The following is a 27396-nucleotide window of genomic DNA, read 5'->3' on the forward strand; positions in this document are numbered from 1 at the left end:
TCTCTCTGAAAATAATTTCTAGCTCTGTCACTACTCGATTCAATATCACAGCCTACCCACCACCACATGATGTCTAAGATTATAAGACTTCCATCCAAAATAATTGGGTCTATTAAAATGAAGTAATATTTTTTTCATTATTAAAATGGTTTTTCTACTATTTTTTTTTTCTCAAGGGAAAAGCTTGGCCTCATTAAAATCCATCAAGAACAAACTCAATGGGAAAAAAGTGTGAAGAAAATATTATCGATTGTAGGCATTAAGCTGAATAATAAAGATAGTACAATGGGGATGACCAAACCACTATACATGAGAAGCATTCAAAGAAAGTGTCAATTTTACCAAAGAGCGAGCGACACCATTGACTAAGGGTGTGCAAAAATCTTCCAATCCAATTAGAAGTGATCGCCAAAAATTAGATATCCAATTATGATTGGATCAAATCGGATTTTGAAGATTCAAATTGGATCGGTTGTTGAATGATGTATGCAAAAATCCAATAAAACTGATTCGATCAAATTGTATATATATTTTAAAAATATATTTATTTATTTATAATTATGCTTAGTTTTTTTGTTGTATTTGTATGATGTTGTATTATTTTGAACAAATTACTCTTTCTATTTATAATATAATGAATTATTTGAACAAATTAAACTAAATAAATGCTCAAAATATTGTATAGATCCAATCCCATCAAATACGTAGGCAAGGAGACACATCCAATGGATAAAATCGATCAAATCCAATAGATAATTTGATCGGATCGGATTGGTTAAGATAAGTTAATTGGATTAGATCAGTTATAAAAATCAAACATCTAATGAATAATTGGATCGGATAAAATATACCTAAAAACATTGAATCACACCCCTACCATCACGGACAGAGCCAATAAGGTTAGTGTGACGGCTTAAGCCCCATCTTCATTTTTTTTTATTTGAAATTTTGATAAAATGTTAATTATATATTTTATCATAACTAAAGAAAATAACATAAAAGTTTTCACTAAAACTCTAAATCTATTGAAAGCCTTACTTTTTGCGGCGGCCTACTATTAATACTTTTTGGACAATGACATAATATAATTTTAAAATAGCATTACATATTACAATAATAATTATTTCTAACAATGCAATCAAATCACTTGTTCAAAATTGCTTGAATAATATGGAGACAATCAGATTTCATTCAACAATCGAGTTGAGGCCAAATAGCCAAAAAAAACAATAGAGTTGTTGTGGTGATATGTTGTTTATTCCTTAAAACGTTAGTCCTCATCGAAAAATGCATCTAACCTTTATAGTAATCCAAATACATACGACAATATTCAAATTCAATCTTCGTAATCAGTGACGTAAGCAGTTCATTATATATAATATACAAAATCAAATTCAACTCAATCTTTTTAAAAAGCTTATTATAATTTATTAAGTAGAAGAAAGAATCCAACCGCTACCGTCCAAAAACCACGTGCCCTAATAATCCAACGGTCATTATCGATCCACGAACAAAAATGGTATAACGGACCAACGAACTGGTTGGTCTGTACGGACAAAGGAGATGACTACTCACGAAATCACAGCTCCGCTTCTAAGTAAGTTTTTTTTTTCCTTTCATTTTCTCGGGTGAATTCTCACCATCCAAACACTGTTTTATTGCAACTTCTTCTCTTCTTCTTCGTTAGTTCAGAAAGACGAAGCCTCCCAACACGATGCGATATTCGATTCAAGACTGCCGGGACCTTCCGCCGAAGAAAATTCTCCGATCGAGGAAGTCGCGCTCACTGTTCCGGTCACCGACGATCCTTCTTCACCGGCCGTCACTTTCAGGACATGGGTCCTCGGGATCTTTGCTTGCGTTCTCCTGTCGTTCCTCAAGCAATTCTTCTGGTACCGAAAGGAGCCTCTTTCTCTAACTTCGATCTCGGCTCAGATCGCGGTTGTCCCGCTTGGACACCTGATGGCCTCGATGATTACCGATCGGGTTTTCTTCAAGGATAAGAAATGGGAATTCACGCTGAATCCAGGGCCGTTCAACGTGAAAGAGCATGTTCTGATCACGATCTTCGCTAACTCGGGAGCTGGGAATGTGTATGCCATCGACATCGTCAGCGCTGTGAAGATATTTTACAAGAAAAACCTCACGTTTTTCGTCGCCTTGTTAGTTGTTCTAACCACCCAGGTTCTCGGATTTGGGTGGGCTGGGGTGTTTCGGCGCTATTTGGTGGAGCCCGCGGCTATGTGGTGGCCCCAGAATCTCGTCCAGGTTTCTCTTTTTAGGTAAACTTTAAAAATAGAAAAGTTAGAATCTTTTTTCTGATTAAGCCACTTTTTTGGTGTCTTCTTCGACTCTACGTGAATAGTAAGTTCCCAAAATCAATGAGTTTCATCTTTTGCATACACTTTAACTGTTAAAAAACCTTAAACGTGGTATTGCATTACTATCATTAAAATTCTTTAGTATATTCTTAACAACCTGACCCCATTATATTTTGATATGTTTTCAAATTGTAATATGGCTAAATAATGATATACAGTACCTGATTCTCTTTTATGAAAAAAGTTCGCATTTGATTTGATAATTTGATTAGGAATTATTATGATACATTGATACCCAGCTTGAAAGTTAGTATTTTTGACCATTTACTCAATACAAATAGGACATTTGTTGTAAAAAAAAAAAGAGAGAAGCCAAGCCAGTAATGTTTGTTCTCCGTAGTATTAATGGTGTAAGTGGTAGAATATGTAAAGTGTTCTAGAAGTAGAATGAGTTGTATGGTAAGAAAAATGAGTTTTCATCTGAAAAACAATTGGTGCCTATTTTTGTTCACAAATTTTGGACGACTCGATCACAAGTGACACTTTAACTCTTTTTGACTCATTATCACTGAATTACAAGTGGCTCTTTTGGCTATCTTTTTGTACCAATCACAAATTACTCTTTTAGCTCTTTTTTTGGACCAGTTTTGGTTTTAGATAGAATATATAGAATACATACTTGTTAGAGTTTTCTTTGGCTCTTGATACCATGTTCGAATGTGGAAAATGGTCTAGAAGTATAATGATGTGTATGGTAACTAATTGGTGATGAGTAGATTAAACATTACTCTTATGTATTGTTGAATGTACCCACACACTTTCCATGTGGAATATTTTTTCTCTATCGGTAAGAACTGAACTTAATGTTTTAATTAACTACCCTCTAAGCATTTTTTCCTTACTGTTGTAGTTGTTTGTCTTAGTCTTTCGTGTATTATTTGCAGGGCATTACACGAGAAAGAGAAGAGGCCAAAGAGGGGGTTAACTCGGAATCAATTCTTTCTAATAGCCTTTATATGTAGTTTTGCTTACTATGTTTTTCCAGGCTACTTATTCTCAAGGCTAACATCTCTCTCCTGGTTCTGCTGGATATTCCCAGCTTCCATCCTTGCCCATCAGCTGGGTTCAGGACTTCGTGGCCTCGGAATTGGTGCTTTCGGGTTTGATTGGTCTAGTATAGCTTCTTACCTCGGAAGCCCGCTTGCCAGCCCATGGTTTGCTACTGCAAACGTAGCCGTTGGTTTTGCCGTTGTGCTCTATGTCATCGTACCTATTGCTTACTGGCTCAATTTCTACAAAGCCAAAACATTCCCCATTTTCTCAGATGGCCTTTTCACATCCACTGGCCAACGCTACAATGTTTCAGCTATAACTGACTCCAAGTTCCACCTTGATATGGATGCATATGAACGCCAGGGTCCTCTTCATATGAGCACTTTGTTCGCTATCACCTATGGTTTTAATTTTGCATGCCTTACTGCCACCATTGCTCACGTTGCTCTCTTTCATGGAAGGTATGCTTTTCACTTTGTCACAGACCTGTTTAATTTAAGTTCATTTTACGTTTTTGGAATCACCACTTCAACATAGCACGACATGTATGACAAAACCTGTTTTTGGTATAGTTACTCTGCTGTCTTGAACATTATAGTACATTTTATCAGCAGGACTAGTTTTTGGTTGCTTGTAGACAAATATGGGATCTAAGCAAGTCTGCGTTTCAAGAAAAGAAAATGGATGTGCACACAAGACTCATGAGAAAGTATAAACAAGTTCCTGAATGGTGGTTCATGTGCATCCTTTTTCTTAACATAGCAGCCACCATATATATATGCGAGTATTACAATGATCAGCTCCAGTTGAAGTGGTGGGGTGTCTTGCTTGCATGTGGCATAGCATTTTTTTTCACTCTTCCTATTGGAGTTATCAAAGCCACAACTAATCAGGTCTAACTCCATTTCTTGTTGTTGATCAAAGATATCAACAATCGTTGAAATTGTTTCACCTTTGGTGTCTAACCAGATATATGTTTTTATTGGTTCACAGCTACCAGGCTTGAATGTAATCACAGAGTACATCATTGGATACATTTACCCAGGTTACCCTGTTGCTAACATGTGCTTCAAGGTCTATGGCTATATAAGTATGAAACAGGGAATAGCATTTTTAGAAGATTTCAAGCTAGGTCATTACATGAAGATTCCTCCTAGAGCAATGTTCATGGCCCAGGTTATCTTCCTGTCCTCATAACTTTCCATCATCAAGTCTCTTGATCACAGTGACTTGTAATGATTTTAAGAGCTTTTCCTCTTCTTATCAGGTTGTGGGAACTGTTGTATCTGCCTTTGCACATCTAATGACAGCATGGTGGCTCATGGACACAATCCCAGACATATGTGACAGGGATTTGCTTCCAGCAGATAGTCCCTGGACTTGTCCCGGAGACCATGTGTTTTATGATGCTTCTGTCATCTGGGGCCTAATCGGACCTCGTAGAATCTTTGGAGATCTTGGCTTTTATTCATCCATTAACTGGTTTTTCTTAGCAGGTGCTGTGGCAACCGTGTTAGTTTGGCTTGCGCACAAGGCCTTCCCGGACAAGCATTGGATTGCACTCATCAACATGCCTGTGATCTTAGGATCAACAATCAACATGCCCCCAGCTACGGCAGTCAACTACACCAGTTGGATTCTGATTGGATTCGCCTCGGGATTTATTGCTTATAGGTACTACCGTAGCTGGTGGAGCCGCCACAACTATGTGCTGTCCGGGGCTCTTGATGCTGGTTTAGCCTTCATGGGGGTGTTGCTGTACTTGTGCCTGGGGATGGAGCATGTGAGACTCAAATGGTGGGGAAATGGCTCAGAAGGTTGTCCTTTGGCTTCTTGCCCAACCGAACAAGGAATTGTGGTTCATGGTTGCTCAGTTCTGTAAAGCAAGTGTGTGATAGTAAACTATTTATCTGTTTGATTTTTTCCACTGTATAAGTCTGTATATATACAGTTATTCTTTGTAAAATGCTTTCAATGAAAACAAATTGTAGCAAAACTCTGTCAAATGTAATTTTGGTTTGTTAATGTTGTGTTCCATTCAAGTATTCAAAATTATAACTAAACTATAACAGCTTGGTCTAATTGTATTTTTTTTTTGTGAGTTCTTCACCCATTAAAGATAAAAGGGAATTTACTAGTTTGCTACCTTTGTTTTTGCAAAGTATCGTTCTGGTACCCTCTGTTTTCAATAATGCATATAGTACTCCGTATTTTGAAAACATAGATATTTGGTATTCTAATTGATAAAATTTTGTCACTATGACCAAACTTATATATAATTTGTAGCTCGTATGATTGAGAGTAATTTGATTAAATTGTTAATAAAATTTTAGTTTAAGTTACCAAATATGTACAATTTTAAAATAGTTGGTATTAAATATGTACGATTTTAAAATGCAAAGTACTAAATGAACATTATTTGTAAACACAGAGTACCAAAATGATATTTTGCAAAAATACAGGGTACCAAATAGTTAACTACTACCAAGATAAAAACATCACAATCAAATTCTCATATAACCTATAAGAAAACCCATTAAAATAACTTAACCGGAGTTTGCTCAGTATTTGTAAAGGTCAAAATTCCAAAGATCTAAAACTCCATAACAAAAATTTTGGGTTTGGTATTAACTACTTCTATTCTAAGCAAAGCTCAACAACACTTCCTAGTTTATTTAATCTTTGTTAAAAAGACCAGCATGGTCCCTACCAAGATCCTAATTCATCCAAAAACCATATACTTTTTTATTTATCATTTTTTGCATGCTTGACAAAAGAGCTTTATTTTATTAAGTGAATTTACTCATTTCGTACCCTTTATTTTTGCAAAGTATCATTCTAGTATCTTCTGTTTTCAATAATGCTCCTACGTATCTTGTATTCTGAAAACATAGATATTTAGTATCCTAATTGATAAAATTTTGTCAATATGACCCAACTATCAGCAGTTATATATAATTTATAGTTCGTATGATTGGGATTAATTTAATTAAATTTGTAAAATTTTATTAATTAAATTTGAGTTTAGGGTACCAAATATGTACAATTTTAAAATATAGGGTATCAAATATGTACGATTTCAAAATGCAGGTACCAAATAAGCATTATTTGTAAACACATGGTACCAAAATGATACTTTACAAAAACATATGATAACAAATAGTTACCTATCATTTTTTTTAATAGTAATACTTTGTAAAATAGCAATTCTCTCAATTCTCTTTGATTTAGCAATTCCCCTATTTACCAGTTCCAAAGCTTATTGTACTACTTCCAATTGCATGAGCTTAACTAAGTTGTGCTATAAAAAAAATATTTTAATTCATTGGCTGTATTTAACATTTTCTTGTTTTCTTTTTCATTTCTTTGCATTTATTTTTAATTATAATTGATTTCACCATATATTTTTAATTTCCCTTTTTGTAAGAATGTCTTTCCCTTCCTCTTGCTTTTGTTGTTTTAAATTTAGTGCAGTAAACAAACAAATATCCTCATTTTTTTTATTTAGTCTTGCTTTATTACTAATTTCCTTTTCTCCTTAAGAAAAAAAAAAAGAAGTTGTGTTATATCAGAGATATTGTCGTTTTTTTGAAAAATTGTCGTTTGTGAGATTTTTGTCCTTTTTGGGAAGCATTGTCGTTTCTTTGTAAAAAAATTGTGGTATTTTAGAAATATTGTCGTTTTTTAGGATGACTATCGTTTTCGATAAATAATGTCGTTTTACTGGTTTCTGTCGTTTTATTTGTATTGATGTCGTTTTTATAAATAATGCCGTTTATAAGAATTTTTGTCGTTTCTTTTGTATTATTGTGTCTTGTACAAATATTATCGTTTTAATATTAGAGAAATTAGTAAAAATTGCTATTTTTTAAAATTAATTTTTTACTCTGGCTAACTTTTGATAGTTTTTTTTTGTAAAAAAATCTCTGTCTAAAATTTGATTAGTTGTCTAAATTTTTCGACCAGCTATTTAAAATTTTCGACCTACTGTTGAATTTTTTGATCACCTGTCTAAATTTTTGACTAACTATCTAAATTATGAGAAGTCATTTTGCAAAAAATTATTAAAATTAAGTTAGAGTACAAAATAACTTTAAAAATAGACCGTTTTGCCAAAAGACCTTAATATTATTGTAGTTTGTGAGAAATATTGTCGGTTTTATGGGGTTTTGTCGTTTTTAAAGTATTGTCGTTTCTTTGCATTATTATTGTTTTTTAGTAATGATATTTCCTTTTAAAAAAATAATGATATTAATAAAGAAAAGACTATCTTTTTGGCTGCCATTGCTAAACGATGCTGCCTTCAACTCTGCTAAACCCACACTCATCCCAGTTATTCTCTCTCCTCCCCACCACCCATCTTTCTCTCACATACACCTCCAACCTATCTCTCTCATCATCCCCAGCTTCTTCTTCACTCAAATTCCCAAGAAAGTTTCAGTCTTTCTTTCCATCTTTCCAATCCTCTAGCTTCGTTCAAAACGACGACGACGACGACGAAGAAGAAGAAGAAGAAGAAGAAGACTATGTTATTGGCGACTGTGTTGTTTTCGAGGAAGGAATATTCGAAGACCCTTTTCTCAAAGAAGAAGCTGAGCCCAGTAGCTCCAATGCCAAAGTAGCCAAGCCCAAGAAAGGTGCTGCAGCAATTCGGCCTGAGAATTTGGTCCCGGATAAATGGAGGGAGGTTCAAGCAGAGATCAATATTACCAAGAAAGAGAAGCGAAAAATCGCTCAGGAATTACAGTTCGGTTCCCGGGTCGAGATGAAGAGGAAGGGGTTGCAACCATTGAGGAATGTGAATTTGGAGGACTACTTGTCTTACCGCGAAGCCAAATTGGCTCAGTTGAAGCCGCTTGTTCTGGATGACCCTCCATCGAATTTTCCAGACCAGGTTGAGGTTGAGGAGAATGAAGATAAAGGGTCGCCGCAGAGTGAGTCAATTGGGTCTTCGAGTGGGCGGGTTTTGCCTAAGAATCCCAGGTGGGCTGTTTATGGTAAGGGTTTGGATGATGTTGCTGAGTTCTTCAATAGTGGGAAATATGACCCTTCTGAGAAGAAATCTGAAGGTACTTAATCACTGTTTTCTTTTCCTGAGTTATAAGACTATTAGCTCAAACGAACATTTGATCTGAATAATAGCTAGCAAAACTAGAAAAAAGTTGTTAGAAACTCAGTTTAAGATTACTGCTCGAAAAGAACTTAGTGAGCTATAATATCAAGAATTTGTGTTACTTCAGTCATTGCTAATTGAACCCATGAATTTTAACAAGAAAATTTTTGTATTGCTTGCCTGAGTATTGGCTCACATGGAATGGAATATGTATGTGATGATATTAATACTCTCATAAGAATATATGTACTAATCACTCATTGTCAATTGGGAAAGTATGGATTTTAACATAGTATCATAGTCCAATTACTCAAACGAGTATTTGGTTCAAAATAATAGCAAGCAAACCTAAGAAAACTATCTTGTTCAAAATTGGTGCTCGAACAGTGCCACCATCTTATAGGGGCATATGATATAAAATTATGAGTTGTGATAAACTCCATGAATGTTCTTAGTAGGAGTATCTTTTGTATTGCTTGTCTGAGTTGTTTTATGCATATATAATGGGACATTTTCTTAAGTTCGGATTTAAAATACTTAATAGGGCCCCGGAAATTGTTTACGAAGGAGGAGAAAATTCTTTTAAATAAGCGGATACCTGATCTGAAATCTGCTACCTCTGTAAGTTTTTAATGTTTCATGACTATTATTCTCTCTATCCCTTTGCTTATTTTATAAATTAACAATGTTTTAAGTTAAGAGTGAGTACAAATAAGTAAAAGAATAAACCTTTTTCCAGGAAAAATGGCTACCCCTTCACACTCTAGCTGCATCGGGAGCATTTTACTTCGTGGATGCTGCGATGAAACACAATGCTGATGTCAATGCTGTGGATAAGGTACGTACGGAGAGTATAATTACTGCTTCTCGAATGGACTTTTCGATGAGGAAAATGTTTCCTTGGTGCTGGCATTCTTCTTCTTCTTTCTCATTAGAACTTTGATTTGTTTACTTGCCAGGATGGTTGGACTGCTATGCACAAAGCCATAATTGGTAAAAAACAGGCTGTTACGAACTATCTTCTGAGGGAAGATGCAAACCCTTTTGTTTGTGATAAAGTGAGTATAATTTCACCTTCATCAGTGCCTTTTATGCCTATTCTTAATTTCATAGATGATTATATAAGTGATTTACTACAATCGAAGCAAATATGTAAAGTTTGATGGTGATGAAGCCTATCTATGGAAACTGAATGTGTGGACTTTCTGTTACTGTTGTTACCATTGGTGGGTTGTGTTGAAAACCAACAACAAAAGAACTAACAAAAACAGAGAATGACAAAACAGAATTGAGCCAAAAACAACACAAATTTACTTGGTTCGGATTACAAAGTAATCCTACATCCAAGGGGTAGAACAGCCTCAAAAATGGCTGAGAACTTTATTCATAAACCTTGAGAATGGCTGAGAACTTTATTCATAAACCTTGAGAACAGTACAAGAGATTACACCAGGAAGTCTTGCTTCAAAATTACAAAGAGAGCTCACACAATGAGAGATCAAGATCAGATACACTTGAACTCTTTTTACAACCCTCCAATCTCTTTCTTTTAATTCTTTATCACTCTGTATTTAAATAGACCAATGTTATAAAGCTAATTCCTCTTAACAGAATTAACTCACTAAAAATAAAGTTGCGAACAATAAAGAGAACCCGAAAACCACATCAGCATAACAGACAAAGTGGCTGAACTAACACCACAGGTTGGGTTCTTATTGAACAGTGACAATTTGCCATAAATCATTAGAGCATTTAGCATAGAAGAATGAAAGATTTTCTCTGAGTGCAATGCAATCATTGTGGAAACAAAAAAGCCATTAGGGCTAACCTAGCGGTGAGAATGGGGTGGCTTCTCAGTTCAAGACCTGGCGTTTTCATTTCTTGAGTTTTCATGGAAAAATGTTTACTGCTGTGCTGCCCCTTTTCATGTTTTTCTTTTGTTTATTTATTTGTTTCTGTTCTGGTTCACGTAAACAGGATGGCGCGACATTGATGCATTATGCTGTCCGAACAGCTTCCAGTCAAGCAATTAAAATTCTCCTCTTGTACAACGTCGATATAAACATTCAGGACAATGTAAGCTTCATAGTTCTCGCTATTGCTTAACCTTTCGAGCTCAATCGAACGATTAATTTAGTTTTGAATTTCAATTGTCTGAGACCTTACCAGGATGGATGGACACCGTTGCATCTCGCTGTTCAAGCTCGAAGAACAGATGTTGTGAAGCTCTTATTAATCAAAGGAGCTGATAAAACCTTAAAAAACAAGGTAACAACACAAGCTGAATCCTTTTGACCATGTTTCAGTTATGAGAGATTGGTTATTTATAGTTTTATTATGGGGTTATATTTTTTTGGACCCTGTGTTTTTTCCCATTACCTGTTTGGACCCTGTGTTTTGACAAATTACTTTTTGGACTCTATGTTTTGTAAAATAGTTAAAATAGAATCCTAAACTCAATTTTGATGAAGAAAAAATTGAATATAACAACACAGTTTTTAAGCAAAATGATTTTATTTTTGTTCTGAATTGTTAGTTTGGTAAATTATTTGTGATTTTAGTTGAAAAAACATTGACCAAAATTGGGTTTAAGGTTCTATTTTAACAATTTTACAAAATATAGGGTCCAAAAAGTAATTTGTCAAAACACAGGGTCCAAAAAAGTATAAAACTTTTTATTATATCAAATATTACTTCTCTAATCTTTCAAAGATTATGGTAATCCTTTTCACAACTTAAATTCTTGTCTTAATGTTTGGTGCAGGATGGGTTGACCCCTCTTGATATATGCCTGTGTTCGGGTCGTGACAGGCGCACTTACGAGCTAATCAAACTTCTAAAGCTGTTCCCTAAGCAACGTTGAGCGAGAAAACACAGGTCCATAAAGTCTATGGCTCGAGTCTTTTCTGGGTACCTACATAGCAATTGTTATAGTTTTTTGGTACTCGTAGGGTTTGGTGGGAATTTCGGTTTTTTTTTTTAAAAAAGGGAAAACCTAGATCATAAAATTTGTAGCCACAATCTTACTTGAGTTGTCATGTTGGGTTTAAAGAGACATAGATGAAGTTTTAGATACAAAAGATCATTGGTGTGAGCTGTTTCTTCTGATAATTTTTTTTATTGTAATTAGTTAAAGCATTGAATATTTATTTAGAAAATTAATGAAAAATTGCATGGTTGATATAGAAAAAGCTTCTGACTTTTATATGTTTTGCATTAAATCTTATGTTATATTGTCAAAAGCTTTGATTTTTATTGATTTTGGTGTGGGGTTGTATATGGTTTAGTTAGTTAATAACTAGGATTGACTAACGACAATACCTAACTAAAATGCTTTGAAGTTTCCGACTTTAACCATTTATTTCAAACTTGTGTTTACTAAACTTCCAAATCAATCTTTTTTTTTAAGAAAAAGAAAAATTAGATTTGCATTTAAATTTAAAAATATTAAATGGGTAAGATTCATTCAAATGCTTGGTTAATTTATTATCTTAAAAATTATAAAAAACTTAAATTCAAAACAAATATATCCTAAAATTTTGCTTACCATATCAAAGTTATTATTTTCAAATAAAACGAAAAAATCTTCTCAATTTTTATATTATTAATCATGTGATGAGTAATTATTGTTGATTTAATAAATAAGGAAAAGAAAAAAACTTTGGGGATTCGATGCCCTATAGTTATACATATAAATTTTTTTGGAAAATATCATATTCGCTCTTGTGATTTTTAATAAGATATATTTTGTTAAATGACAATTCAGACCATGTGTTTTACAAAATAGTACATTATACTCGGTCAAAAAAAATTTCAAATATAATATTTCATTTTCAGCTCTTCGACTAGTTTTTTTTGCTTTTCTGAACTTATTGCATCACTAATGATCCGAGAATTAATCTTATAATTAAAAATATTTTGATCAAAATTAAATATAAGTTATTATTTTGATCTATTTTGTAAATCACATATTCTGAATTATCATTTAACAAAATATATCTTATTAAAAATTACAATGGCAAAAAAGATATTTTTTCTAAAAATAAAAATAAAAAATCAAACTAAAGTATCTAGAAGAGAAGAGACAGGTAAGTGATCTTATCTATTATTATAAGCTATAATTTATAGAATAGAAAAATAAAAATGACAAATAACTTTTCACACTATTTATTTATCTCTTAAAAAACAAATATTTATTTATTTAATTAATTATTAATTATAAAAAAGTTGTATATATAAATATTTGAGATAATGACGACACATTTGTTGGTTTTATTTTATGAGGAAAACGACTTTAGCCAAACAAAAAAAAAACTCAACTACTTCTTCTTCTTCGTTTGCTTCCTTAGCTCATTACAATAGTATCAACTTTTTTTTTTTAATCTGTAAAAACCCAAATCTCAGAATTGCCATGGCCGGAGCCGGAGCTCAATTATGTGCCCGTTCAGTCGCCGGAATCGGAATCCTCTCCTCCGATCAAACTAATGTCACTCCTTCGATGATCCGTTCTTCTTCTCCGTCTTCTTGTTCTTTTCAGTTGGCTTTTCGTCCCAAACGGTGTCGTTCTAGTCTTCGACGCCACAACAACAACAACAACCCTATTTTCATTCGCTGCAACTCTTCTTCTTCTTCTTCCGGCTCTAGATCCACTAATAATGGCGGTGATCGTGACCGCGATGATTATCTCGAGGCTACCTTACTCCTTTCAGGTCCATTATCTTTCTATCTCATCGATTTGATCGTCGTTTTTTCTTCTTCTGTTTCTGAAATTGGAGTTTTGTTTGGTTTCTTTTTCTGAGCTAGTGCAGAAACCATGTCGCACTACCGTATGTTGAGGCGCGGTTTTAAGGAAGATACGTGGCGGCAATCGACTCCTAATATGTTTCGTTTCTCTGTTCAAAGGAAGGAATTGCGACCTGATTTCAATCTCATTAGTCAAGGCTTTCTCCATCGGTTCCAAAATCCCACCATTTTTCTCAAGATTTCTTGTGATGGTGACTTTTTGCTCCCAATTGTTGTAGGTATATACACATATTTTTTTTGGAAGTATATACACACTTTCAAAAAGATGCTATGAAGTATGAATATACTTATATGATCATTCTCTACTGAATTTACAGGCGAGTTTGCTATTGAGAAACTGGTAGATGCTAATTGGGGAGATGGGAATGGGGTAATTTTGTTAACGCTGGTGCTCTCAAGTGTTCATGATATTGGACCTTTGTTTAGTTTTCACCCCTAAAAGTATGTCCTTGTTCTGTTTTTGGCTTGCAGGAGACTCCAAACCAGTTCCAATTTATGAAAAATCTTGTGGAGAAGCTTGGTTATGAAGTATGAATTCTCTCGTTAACCCATTTCGACTCTAGTTTTTCATCTGTCTTGCATTCATTTATTTATTCAAGGATGCCCATAAAATAAATTTTGGAAATTTTGTCAACCGAATTTGCATAACTATATAATTTATGTCATACTTGAGTAAAGGCAGTATGCCCTTCTCTTTTAGTTATGTTCATGGTGAATCTTGTTTATGATACACAGTTGTGCCATCATGGTCATGGAGTTCAGTATAGTTCTTCCTTCGGAGTTGGGTCATCTTCATTTTTTGTTAATTTAAAGTTTAAAATATCAGACACTTGAGAAAATGTTCGAAGAATCAATTACAATCTAGATTTATTTTACTGTATTTCAACTTTTTCAAATCTTCACTTAGTTGACAGTCATTTGTTAAACCCTTTCTTATTTATTTTGCTTGTCCTTATTACTTTTTCCTGTTCAATTTCAGGTACATATGGTAAAAATTACAGAAAGAGTGGTCAACACTTACTTTGCCAGATTATACTTTAGTAAGGTAATAAAAATTGGACTTTAATTCTTATTCCATTTTCTAGAAGAAAAGTACCATTATGAAGTTTCTTTTCATGTTACATAAAGTTTCTTATTCTGTGCAGCCAGGGGAAAAGGACATTATAAGTGTGGATGCTCGTCCCTCTGATGCCATAAATGTGGCTCATAGATGCAAGGTATATAACTAAAAAATTTACCTAAGGAGGAAAAGGGAGGAGATTTCTTCATTTTGATTTGTTTTTAATGATTTGTAATTATTTTTTGCAGGCACCCATATATGTAAATAAACATATTGTCGTGACAGATGCTATTAGAATTAGTTATGGAATGGGCAGAGTGCGTGATGCAAAATCTACTTATGATGTATCTCTTGACAGGTATTGATTCTGAATTGTTTGAACCTCCCAATTTTACCATCGTTGTTCGAGTAGTGTTACTCTAATCCCTGTCTTGTGTTCTTCAGTGCTGTAGAGGGTCCTGATTTTTTGTCTCAGGAACTTGTTTTGGTGAAGAATATTGACTTAGCTGTCAAAGAAGAAAGATACAAAGATGCAGGTAAATTTAGTTTTGGCCTTTTGACTTCACATTGCTTGTGATTTTATTATACAGAATAATAACCAATATTATTGATGTTGCTGCAGCTATGTGGAAAGACAAACTATTGCAGCTTCGCAAGTCAATTCACAGCTAGCCATATTGTGAGTTCATCCACTTCAGATATATTAGCCTATTACCTGTCCAATGTGGCTGTGTGTATGCCTTCTAAACCCTTTGGCATGTCATTTCACTGGATACCACTCTGAGTGGATGGAACACCTACATAACGAGACTTCAACTATGTACAGCTACTTAAGATATATATATTTTATAGGACGACATGTAAATGTCAAATCAAATAGTTATATAGTTCAGGTCAATTGTATTGTCCTCTTAGTTGAAATTTATACCTACAGTTATGTGTGACAAGAAAGAACTACCTTGTTTTCATTTTTAGTATTCTGAATCTAATCCAGGCCTTTCTTTGTAAATATTACTATTTATTTTAGAACAATGGTTGTTCTGTTAATATGCTGAACATAGATTTGTGATCATTATTTCAAGTGGCTTATCTTCTGTTAATATTAGGGTCTTATTGGCTGTTGTGAACAAAAAATTTGCATAGTTTTCAAAGTGGCTTGAATGGCATGACAGTGTCACACATGAACATTTACAGAAATGACAAAGTGACTTAAGGGATCTAAAGCTGTAGCTAGCAATTTCAATTGCCGCGCAGGCAGACGATAGAAGGGATTCTGGGGTGCATTTGCCAGCGCCGACGTGAGCTCGGCGCTCTTTCACCGTCACCCCAAAGAGCATATACTTCTTCGCCGTGCACAGCATCGTCACCGATCTCCAAATCCTCCTCATTCATCCTCAGATCAACTACCCTACTGATCAAGAGACAAATCAAGGTGGTAATGACTACATTCCAAACTGTTATGAAAAGAGCTCCTTCCAGCTGATATCCCAACTGTTTGAACCAGCCTCCTGGTTTTCCTCTGGAGACAGCAAACGACACACTCGAACCATACATCATTTTTAGAAGATTGGTTCGAGCAAAGATGCCGGAGAGGAGGCCACCCAAGAGGCCAGCTACGGCGTGTGTATGGAAGACCCCTAATGTGTCATCCACACTTTGGAAGATCACTGATCTTTTATGCAAAACCATCATTGTATACCATGGTATTGAACCAGACAATATTCCCATTATAACAGCTGCCCATGGATCCACAATCCCTGTCCACCACAGATGATCATAAGTCAACGTTATGCAACTTGGAACAGTTCTTAGATGTAAGTTGTTAAGAGAAACTGACCTGCACCAGGGGTGATACAGACCAGGCCAGTGATCATGCCCTGAACAGCTCCAACCACAGAACTTTTCTTGTAGACAATCATGTCCATGGAAACCCAGATCAAGAGGCTGGTGGCAGCACAGATATGGGTGTTGAGAATGGCTAGTGATGCTATCAAGTCAGCTGCAAATGGAGAACCACCATTGAAGCCTGCCCAGCCCAGCCATAGAAACCCTGCACCTCCCAACATGTGAATTATGTTGTTTGGGGGAAAGTGTCTCCTGTCGTCCGATAACCTAGGACCCACCTATGTATGTGATCATCATTATCATTCATAATCATAATCCAAATCACCAACCAAATCATCCTATCTATAACACTAGAATACACTCACACAACTCACTCTAAAATATAATGCATTTCACTTTCTTTGCTGACACTTACCAACTATAAATGTTCAAGTATTGGTTCATATTTTTTCGTGTAACAAGTTGATATGCAATCAGATAATAAATTAGAGTAGTGTTTGGTGACTCAAAGGACAAGTCTTTCTCTAGTTAGGTGACTTTCTTCTATTGAGTGATATGCTCAAAAAGTAAATATGTAATTCTATTTTTTTTTTTTGCACTTGCCCTAATAAGAAAAAGTCACCTAGAACCAACCTATCTCAAATTAAATGACTTTCTTCTATCAAGGCATATGCCCCAAAAGAAAGTGTCTAATCAATTTTCGGGCTCGTCACCTAGTGATTCGTGCTACTAACTCAAGGACCTTGAGGACGAACTCTATCTCGAGTTAGCCAAAAAATTGATTGTGGACGCAATCTAATAAGAAAGATAATTGCTAAGGGGCACTAGTGGTGCCCAACACCACAATGAGATGTCGTATCACTATTGGTGCAATTCAATATTGAATCCCACACATTTGAATTTAATAAGTATTATGGGGTATGTCTAACCAATTATGAGGTGTCACCTCGTGTGTTGTTGGACATCTTAAGGTGCCAAATAGCAAAATTCAATGAGAAAAAGTCACGATGAGATGTGCTAGTTGGTTGAACTTTTTCGAGTAAATTAATAAATGAAAGGATTTTGTTTTTAGCTCAACAAAAAGACTTGGCCTCACCCAATAAGCAGCAGTGAAACCAGCCACACCAGAGGAGAGATGAATAACATAACCACCAGCATAATCAATAATGACATCCTCAAGAAACCCACCACCCCAAACACTAAAAGCTCCCACAGTATAAGACAGAGTAAGCCAAAGTGGAACAAACATCATCCAAGCATAGAAGTTCATCCTCCCAAGCAAAGACCCTGCAAGCAAAATCACTGTAATGGCAGCAAAAACAAACTGATAATACACATAGTCAGCCATTGGGACAAGCCCAAGCTTTGACTGCCTCAGTAGAAACTTCTCACTCAGTGCCAACCCTGGATTCCCCACAAAAGGGGTCAACCTTGAGCCAAAGGACATGTGATGAGCCCAGAGGACCCAACATAACAGCACCATGGCAAAGGCATAGAGGGCCATGAAGGCTGAGTTCACAGCCCATTTCCTCTTCACCATGCTGCCGTACAGTATCACCAGCCCTGGAACGCTCTGCATGCCCACCATGGTGGTTGCCGTCAGCTGCCATGCGTTGTCTCCTTTGTTCAGCCACTCTGGTGATGCCTCTCCTGGCCATAGGCCCTCTGGTAGAATACCAGTGTAATTACTGATCATATAGCTAGCTAGATAAGAAGAAGAAGAAGAAGAAGAAGAAGAAAGACAAAAAATTTGGTTGAAATTTTGAACCAGCTTAGCTGAGATTATATTATATAGAGCCATAAATATTTGGAGTTTAGTTCCTTGGTTGGTGTGTTCTCCAAGATATATAATCTATGTTTTATCTGCCGGCTATTACTGCTTCAAATATTCATACACATATATAAAATAGATTCATGTACACAGATTCTTATTTATGTAGAAACTTAATTTATTACAAGAATGAATCTATTTTTTTTTGAGAGGTTATATCTTTTTGGACTATTTGGACCCTATATTTTGTAAATCACTATTTGGACTTTGTGTTTCTATCTTTTTGTCCAATTAACTATTTTCACCATGTGTCTTGATAAATGACTTTTTGGACCAGGTTGTCGACGCGATTTTTCGCCAACAGTAAATTATACGAATAAATAGGAAGGATTAGTACTGATTGATAAACCGTAATATGAAAATAATAATAATTGAGAATGTAGAAGATAATTGCAAAAAAAAGATGGTCACTCCTTTTTTAGGTGGTTCGGTTAAAATCTCCTTAGTCCACCAGTCGATATTATTGATCTCTCCTTACTGTGTCTTACAAAGTATTTACTTTACAAGGAGAAGCCAACCCTTTGTACTATCCAAGGTTTTGGTATTTATAGGAGGTTGACCCCTGGGAAAGGTTGGGGTCAAATCGTGACCCTTTTGATCCCTCAAATCATATCTGTTATATCAATGATTTATATTTACATTTTATATTACAGTGAAGTGGGGTCTAATCAAAAGGTAAATATGATTAATGGGCCGCATGGCCCAAATCAGGCGTGGGATGTCCGAACACGCACGTTTATACTGCGTATCCAAGAATTCAGGAATAGAACAGACACGTGATGTCTGGCATACGCACGTTTATATTGCGTGGTTGACTTTATAAGGATCCGAGGGTATATCAGACCTCTGATGCACCACAAGCTCAATGTCGTGCTAGCTCGTGGCTTTTATTATGTCGACACAATGGCTCCAAGCAAGGAGCAGCTAAATGATCCATCAACTCGGGCTAGTTGTTTAGGGGACCGTAACAAACAGTCCCGGGTGGACGGTTGATACGTGGCAGATCGATTTAGGCCATTTTCTAACTCGCCAAAGTGCGTGCGGATATTCAGGGCGTACACATGTGTTTTGTAAAATGGTTCAAATAGAACCCTAAACTCAATTTTGGTCAACGTTTTCTCAGCTAAAATTACAAATAATTCTCCAAACTAACAATTTAAAACAAAAATAAAATCATTTTTGTCTAACAACTCTGTTGTTATATTCAATTTTTTTTCATCAAAATTAAGTTTATGGGTCTATTTTAACCATTTTACAAAATACATGGTCCAAATTTTTTTGTCAAAACACGGGGTCTAAACAGTTAATGAGACAAAACAAAAAGTCCAAAAATGTATAAACATTTTTTTTAAGGTAAAAGAAATATTCCTTAATTGGTAAATCGGTCATAATTCAGATAACACTTATAGGCATATCCGCCGTTTACAATAATCAATAGAAAAAAAAACCCTAATAGAAACTTCAACTTAATGTCTAATTAGCCTCAAGCAACAAGCTTAGGATGAATGCAAAGTAAACTATGTTTCCTTTCTAAATTGGCATATGATAGATCAACCCCACCAATGACCATCAACCAATAAACAACTCCATTATTCAAACTAACAACAACCAACCATGTTCATAAGTCTCGACATCGAGATGTCACGTAACACAGAGCGAATAAGAATCCATTTGATAAGTGTTTTTACTTTTTTTATGTCAATTTATTTATTTTATATAGGGTTTATACCTTTTTGAACCCTGTGTTTTTTTTCATTACCTGTTTGGACCCTGTGTTTTGACAAATTACTTTTTGAACCCTATGTGTTTGTAAAATGGTTAAAATTGAACCCTAAACTCGATTTTGGTCAATGTTTTCTCAACTAAAATCACAAATAATTTACCAAACTAACAATTTAGAACAAAAATAAAATCATTCTGCTTAAAAGCTGTGTTGTTATATTCAATTTTTTCTTTATCAAAATTGAGTTTAGGGTTCTATTTTAACAATTTTACAAAACATAAGGTCCAAAAAGTAATTTATCAAAACACAGGGTCCAAACAGGTAATGCAACAAAAGACAGGGTTCAAAAAAGTATAAACCATTTTATATATATATTTATTGCTTCAAATATTCATAAATATATATTTAATAGATTCATTTACAGCAGAATATATATGTATGGACACAGATTCCTAGTTATGCAAAGAAACTTTATATTACAAGAAGAAATCCATCTTTGATTAGTGTTCTCTTCTTAGTTTATGTCAATTTATTATTCTTTATATATATATATGGTTAAACACACACATATATATATATAGTACGTATTGTACGTATTAATTTCATCATTTGATACAGACAAAGAACTTAATATTGTCCACTTAATTCACATAAATGTCCAAAAACACACACACACACATTAATTATTTCATAATCTTTATTAATTTTTTACCACTATCTCTCTTGAGCAAGCGAGCTCTCACTTCTCAATTGGTTGATTATTACAAGAAGAATATGATTCAGCTCTTATATATATTTTTATATATATATATATATATTTAGGTTGCGACTACAATACATCATGTTTTTTTTTACAACACTAGTGTATTATTTTTCTATTTTCGGTATTTGGATAGATATAATTCTAATTTTTTTTATATAGCGGTGTATATTATAGTTATATAGAACATCCTACAAATTTTCAAGAAATTCTGAGTAAATTAGTTATATGGCGGTGTATATTATAGCTATATAGAACATCCTACAAATTTTCAAGAAATTCCGAGTAAATTATGGTACCTGTCTGTTGCACGTATGCCTATTTTTTTGTGTATGTGTATAAAATTTGACAGTTTGAACCCTATTTTCGGCTTCGTAAAATATTCAGAATTTCTTGAAAATTTACAGGATATTCTAAATACCTATAATGTACACCGTCATATAAATTTTTTTTAGATTATATCTATCTAAGTGCTGAAAATAGAAAAAGAATGCACCAATATTGCAAAAAAAAATGCATTGTAGTCAATCCCTATAAAAAAAAAAATTATATATTTAAGATAGTATAAATATATATAACTATAAAACTTGTACTGATTCAGAAAATGTTGCAACTATCAATGCATGAATGGCCTTAGCTATTCATCATACGTTATATATATAAATATTTATATGTATATATATTATTTATTAATATATATGTTTGATAATTATTTTTCTTTGTGGTGGGGTATAGATTGGTATCTGAATTAGCTGGAGCTAGCACCATATATATATATGTGTGTATATATATATATATATATATATATATGTTGCAGCTGTATTCTGCTAGGAATATTTGGACTTACCTATATATTACAAAGAATCTCAACTGGTTTTGCATATTCATTTTAATATATATTGCTTAATTCATGCAAGTTTGTGATTGTGAGTTCATCATCAACTCTCTCTTTTTCTTTTTATATATACCAAACAAATAATATTATATACAAGGAATATATTAATTGGATTAATTATTATCATTACTTGGAGGAATCAGAAAGATATATATATATATAATGATTCTCAATTCTGCATATATATATAAAGTAATAAATATGATTTTTTTTCCCTTGAAATATTATTACTCTAAAATTGTGTTATGCAAATTTTTTATGTTATTAAAAATTTTCGTCGAACTATCAGCATTACAAAATTATGCTCCCTTGTCCAAAAGAAGTGAAATAGCATACCGAAGAATTAGCACGTAACTTTTTCACTCCCTAAAGTATTGTCACTATACAGTTGTGTCCCATAAATTATTATTGAATTATAGAATTGTGCCATCCGAACTATTATAATTATCAAAACGTGCCTCCTGAACTTTGGTGAGAGGAGCACAATTAGTAGTGGTAATAATTTGGGGAAAATTTTAACAACACGAAAAATTTGAGAGACACAATTTAAAAGTTGTAATGATTTGAATGGACAAAAATCCTATTTATTAAGAATAAATGTATATATAGTACTTTTGTATGAGCTTTTACATGTCCCTCAACTTCTCGTTAATTTATATGCACAAACAGACACATATATATATATATATATATTGGGATTGGCTATGATAATACCAAAAAATTTCAAAAAGTTAAACTTTAATATCCAAATTTTTTTTTGGCAGTAATAATACCTAAATTTACAATTTTGATGCAATTGTTAATACCCACCGTTAACTGCTCATTAAGTATCCACGTGACATATTTTTATACTCGTAAATTTAGGTATTAAATGTAATTTTATAAATGATTTGGGTATTATCGCCGCCAATATCCCTAAATTCTTTAAATACTATAAAAATCATTATAAATTTTAAAAAATCTAAAAGATAATTAGAAACTAATTAATAAAACTAAAATTTACAAATTCGAAACAATCCAAATTAAAATTGAAACTCAAAATCATCCTCAAATCCATATTATTAATTAGTTTTTAATAATCTTTTAGATTTTTTAAAATTTAAAATAATTTTTATAATATTTAAATAATTTAGTCTAAAATCATCCCAAAATCCATATTATTAATTAGTTTTTAATAATCTTTTAGATTTTTTAAAATTTAAATTGATTTTTATAATATTTAAAAATCAATATGTGTCAAGTGGATACTTGTTATGTAAAATCGATACGCAAGTGCACGTAATCGTAACAAGTAATAAAGAGTAAGTGAGATCGTTCCCACGAGGACTGTATACTAAGTATCCAAACTTAATTCCTATTCCTATTTGGCTAACAATAATTGAGTCACAAGAATTTACTAAAATTGTAAAACAAAAATCTAAAATTAACTTCAATAACTGAAAATAAATAACGTTACGAAAATTCAATGGATTAAAAACTAGGGCAATTAATTTCATCAACCATCCTCTTTAATTTTCCTTAACACAAATCTTACTATTCAATTCTTCTCTTGTGATAGCAGGTCAACAATAATAACTTATATTCGTATTATGATATATAAGTCTCAATCTTATGCAAATTTTCTACATCTCTGTGATAAATAAACATAAGATAGGCATTAAGATTAACAACCCTAAAACTACACAGATCACACAGGTACTCTCATCAAAATATGAAATCTATGTTTATTCAATTACAGCATATTCAATTCTCACTTTTCAAATTTTCATATATTTCATGTTAATGGTGATCAATCATTCACAAACATTAGAATCAAATTGAATAAATCACAAGATAAAATTGAAATCATAAAACTTGCATCAATTTAAAATAAAGGTTCAGGAGAATCCATTAAAACCCTAGGCTAATAGTTTAGTTCATGATTAAATCCATAATAACCATAGAAGAAATTAAAAGCATCCAGAATACAGAGATTCAAAGTAGAAAAGACGAAAACTGTGATGAATTCTTCAAATCCGCTCGCAATCCTTTATCATGTGCCTTCAGCCGTCTCCTTAGGTCAAAAATTCCTCTCAGTCGCACACTATGCTTCTTTAAAAACCCCTCTCAATTCTCCCGTTGATGGACCCAAAACGAGTATGTTTAAAATAAATCGCAAGCGCACGAATCGTTCATAAAGAATAGTGATCGTGTAAGCAAGGATGTCGAACCCAAAGGAGTTGTCTAAAATCGAAAATGAAACTATTTTAAATCAAAAATAATAAATTCTAACCTAGTTCCAAAGATTGATGAGATTTTTGTATAATAAAAATAAAATAAAAGACAATAATAAATATATTAAAGACAATATATATAACATAGATTAATAATAGAAATGAAGATAGTAAAATAAGATTATTAAGGATTAGAATCCACAAAATATAAGTTCAATAGTATTGATAAGTACATTGATTCCCAAGTTTTAGTGATAGTTAAAATAAATCAAACTATCATTTTCTAAATAAATTTATAATTTTAAGCACAAATTATTTCTAAAAAGATAGGATTTTTCTTCACTTTTCAAAGTTATAATTTCAAAGCATTTAGTGTAAATCAATCTAATGAAATAACAAATAAATCAATGAACATTATTTATAAGGCAAAACATAATATTTTTGTTCTAAGCATGGATGTGTACAATTTAATGACACATCTTACACAAAGAATATTATGTATTTGCACTAATGAAGAACAAAGTTTAAATATGTGCTAACAATCCAAAATACATGATATTTAAGATGAAAGAATATATTTGAAGAAGAAAATTCCATAAACTTTATTGCACAAAATGGGAAATCAACATACAAAATAAATACTATCTAGTTACATAATGTTTCATCATCACCTTAATAATCTTAAAAAGATTAGAAACACATAACTAGAATAGCAAATACAAACTAAAAATTACAAACATAAATGGGAAAATTTGGAGGAAAAACCCCCAAAATTTCCTCTAAAAATACATAGAAAATAACTAAAAAGAAGAAGAAGAAGAAGAGAATAGAGAGGTTTTGAAATGTGTAGAATTTGGTATAGTAACCTCTCCTAAGAATGGACACCCTAAATGGTCTTCAAAACTCTCTATTTATAGCCACAAATGAGGTATTAAAATAATCAATTCAAATTAATTAAATTGATTAAATTAATTTAATTAATTATAATATGGTAAATAGGGGTAAATTATAGAGTATAATAATTATGTTTTTGGGTAAAATGTGTAGAAAGTGGAGTAAAAATGTAGTATTTTTTTAAACAAAATAGACAAGGGGACAAGGTGCTTTTGGGAAGAAATGTTGGTGGCTTGGTAAGTGTGGCAGGCGGCTGGTTGTGCACTGCTTCGGATTGGGCCAGGCGGGCTTGGTGAGCACCTGGAGGAATTTCGTGGGCCTGGGGGATTGAACTGAAGAGGGCCCAGGCTGTGAAAAATGCTTGCTGAAGGCTTCATTGATGAAGCAAGTTGGTGGCTGGCGTGGATTGAAGCTTGGGAAGGCTGAATGTGGCAGGTGCATGAGCATATATGTTGATGGCTGAAGCAATTGGCTGCATGTTATGGTGAGCTTCAGGAGGAAAACGTGGGGTGTTGGTGGGCCTTGGAGCTTGGGCCCAAGGTTGGGCTTGGGCTGGTTCTTCAAAAATGCAAGCTTTTCAATTCTTTTTTCTCAAAAATGCCACTTTTCTTCATTCTTTTCCTTGCTTTTCAAAGCCCAAAATTAAAATAACTTCCCTACAAAATAAACATAAACTAAATCACAATAAAATATTTTCAATTATAATATAAATCAATTAATTCTTTTGAAAATATTAATTATAACTTAATTATATTTAACATTTAAGCTCAATAATACAACATTTTTTTACCACTAACTTAACAATAATAATTCATATAATTAACTACAACAAAATAACTATAAAAACACACAAAAATCTATAAAATCAAAATAAGACTAATAAATTCAAAATTACTTAAAAACTTAATAAATCAATTAAAAACTCAAGAATTAAGCAACAATTAGCATATAAAAAGTGGTAAAATAACTCTATTTTGTAGAGTTATCACCCGTCGAAAAGACCCAATTGTCCATCTAGAAGTGATTAAATTGGTGAAAAATCGCAACCCAGCGCTGTAGCGCTGTCATTGTAGCGCTAAGCGCTATAGTCAGAAACTGAAATGGGGAAAATCTGGGCACCAGCGCTGTAGCGCTCTTATGGTAGCGCTGTAGCGCTAAAGTCAGAAACCACCTCCTGAAAACTGCGTCCAAGCGCTGTAGCGCTCATGTTGCAGCGCTGTAGCGCTGAAGTCAGAACCGAGCTTCTTCAAAGTTTCTTCCTAGCGCTAGGGCGCTCCCTTAGTGGCGCTGTAGCGCTAGTTACAGAACCATCAAAATTCACAATTTTGTCCCAAATTTATTCCACTTTTGCTCCTTTTCATTATTTGTATCACTTAACATTAATCACCCTGAAACAAGAACAAACGAGCATAATTCCGAAATAACATAATCCTAACTAATGAAAAATAGCCTAAAAACTAGGACCATAAACGAGCCTAAAACTCGTTTATCAATACTTAACGGTGAGTACTAATGGTTGCACCAAAATTGTAGATTTATGTATTACCAAAAAAAAAAAGGTATTAAAGTGTAACTTTTGAAAAGATTTGGGTATTATCACCACCAATTAGACTAATAAAAATGTGTCACGTGGATACTTAACGGACAGTTAACGGTGAGTACTAACAGATGCATTATATAATTATAAATTTAGGTATTATTACTGCAAAAAAAAAAAATTTGGGTATTAAAGTGCAACTTTTAAAATTTTTTAGGTATTATCGCTGCCAACATCTCTAATAATAATAATAATAGCAAGAACAATAATAATACTATCATTCTTTTATAGATATTATATAATAGTACTATTACTTTTTTATGGATATTTTCTTTTAATTAAATATATTTATATATAGATTTAGAAATATATAGATTTATATAATGTCATTTTTTTTAATATATAATATAAAATTTACAAATTTAAATGATTTAAAATTATACATTACAAAAATTAAATATGCAAAATATAAATAATATATTAAATTTGATAAACTCAAAATATATATATAATTATTTGGTATTTGGGCAAGATTGAATTAAATCAATCACCCATATAAGAAAGAAAATACTAATGTTGGACAAAGTGATCCAATGATACTTTATTAATAGTCTAAATGTATAATACCCACAATAATTTGTAAACCATACGAGACTAGAGGAATTTTTTTCAATTGTTAATTAATTATTTCTTTTAATAAATATTAAATAAAAAATTATAATAAAATCATAAAATAGAGAAAATAAAATATTAAAAACAAGTGTCACCTAGTCTCCTCAAAACTATATTTATATAAATATGTAAATTTTCATATGTACAAATTTGTACACAAATGAAAAAAAAAGGTATCATCACACTGTTCATTTCATTTCATTAAGACAAAATTACACAAAATATGAGATTTTTTTATAAATTTTGAAAAATATGGTAGTTTTTTTTTAAAGTTTTTTATGACATATTTTTTTTGTTTACATATTTATGGGAGGTTTTTTCCCATATATTTGTAAAACTTTATTTGTATACCATATTTTATCTTTTATAGTTTTTTAGTACCTATTTTTTATATATTTTGAGATTATTTTAATAATTTTAATCTATTTGTGTTAATTTTTATCATTTATATTTGATAAAATATTTTTTCATTTAAAAGAAAAAGTGGTGTTGCAAATCAGTTCAAAAAGAGAAAATCATCCATAGAGAAAAATTCGGAACAAGGATTCTCATTTCAATATCTTTTGTTTTCAAGATCTGCTCCGTCCATGACCGCCAAACTCTGCAGTTTTTTCTCATTTTTCCTCAACTGGATGCCGAACAATGAAATGAAATAGTAAGCAAAAAATAGTTCAAG

General features: G+C 32.8%; 4 protein-coding genes across 5 annotated transcripts; 3 read left to right on the top strand and 1 right to left on the bottom strand.

Annotated features, from left to right (window-relative positions):
• The first annotated feature begins 1420 nt into the window (after positions 1-1420).
• On the top strand, positions 1421-5399 carry LOC133812894 (oligopeptide transporter 7-like). 2 transcript variants are annotated; one of them, XM_062246729.1, is made up of 6 exons: positions 1421-1597; positions 1688-2282; positions 3266-3835; positions 4012-4267; positions 4368-4550; positions 4642-5399. In XM_062246729.1, exons 1-6 carry the CDS (start codon positions 1564-1566, stop codon positions 5254-5256), a joined length of 2253 nt encoding a protein of 750 aa, XP_062102713.1. In that variant the 5' UTR covers positions 1421-1563; the 3' UTR covers positions 5257-5399. The 2 variants fall into 2 exon arrangements, with proteins under 2 accessions (XP_062102713.1, XP_062102714.1); XM_062246730.1 differs by having other exon boundaries at positions 1443-1597; positions 1693-2282.
• Positions 5400-7639: 2240 nt separating this feature from the next.
• Positions 7640-11692, top strand: LOC133812895 (ankyrin repeat domain-containing protein, chloroplastic). Its single transcript, XM_062246731.1, has 7 exons — positions 7640-8443; positions 9032-9108; positions 9227-9325; positions 9447-9545; positions 10465-10563; positions 10657-10755; positions 11252-11692. The coding sequence occupies exons 1-7, from the start codon at positions 7669-7671 to the stop codon at positions 11348-11350; spliced, it is 1347 nt and encodes a 448-aa protein (XP_062102715.1). The 5' UTR covers positions 7640-7668; the 3' UTR covers positions 11351-11692.
• A 1090-nt stretch (positions 11693-12782) lies between these two features.
• Positions 12783-15359, top strand: LOC133812896 (bifunctional nuclease 2). The gene is made up of 9 exons (XM_062246733.1): positions 12783-13196; positions 13296-13508; positions 13608-13660; positions 13762-13818; positions 14270-14335; positions 14436-14507; positions 14599-14708; positions 14795-14886; positions 14973-15359. Exons 1-9 carry the CDS (start codon positions 12899-12901, stop codon positions 15020-15022), a joined length of 1011 nt encoding a protein of 336 aa, XP_062102717.1. The 5' UTR covers positions 12783-12898; the 3' UTR covers positions 15023-15359.
• Positions 15360-15589: 230 nt separating this feature from the next.
• Positions 15590-18052, bottom strand: LOC133812897 (ammonium transporter 2 member 3-like). The gene is made up of 3 exons (XM_062246734.1): positions 17292-18052; positions 16188-16473; positions 15590-16107 (listed from the first exon to the last, which is right to left on the bottom strand). The coding sequence occupies exons 1-3, from the start codon at positions 17994-17996 to the stop codon at positions 15590-15592; spliced, it is 1509 nt and encodes a 502-aa protein (XP_062102718.1). The 5' UTR covers positions 17997-18052.
• Positions 18053-27396: the final 9344 nt, after the last annotated feature.

Source organism: Humulus lupulus, chromosome 1 (assembly GCF_963169125.1).
Source record: "Humulus lupulus chromosome 1, drHumLupu1.1, whole genome shotgun sequence".
NCBI lineage: Eukaryota > Viridiplantae > Streptophyta > Magnoliopsida > Rosales > Cannabaceae > Humulus > Humulus lupulus.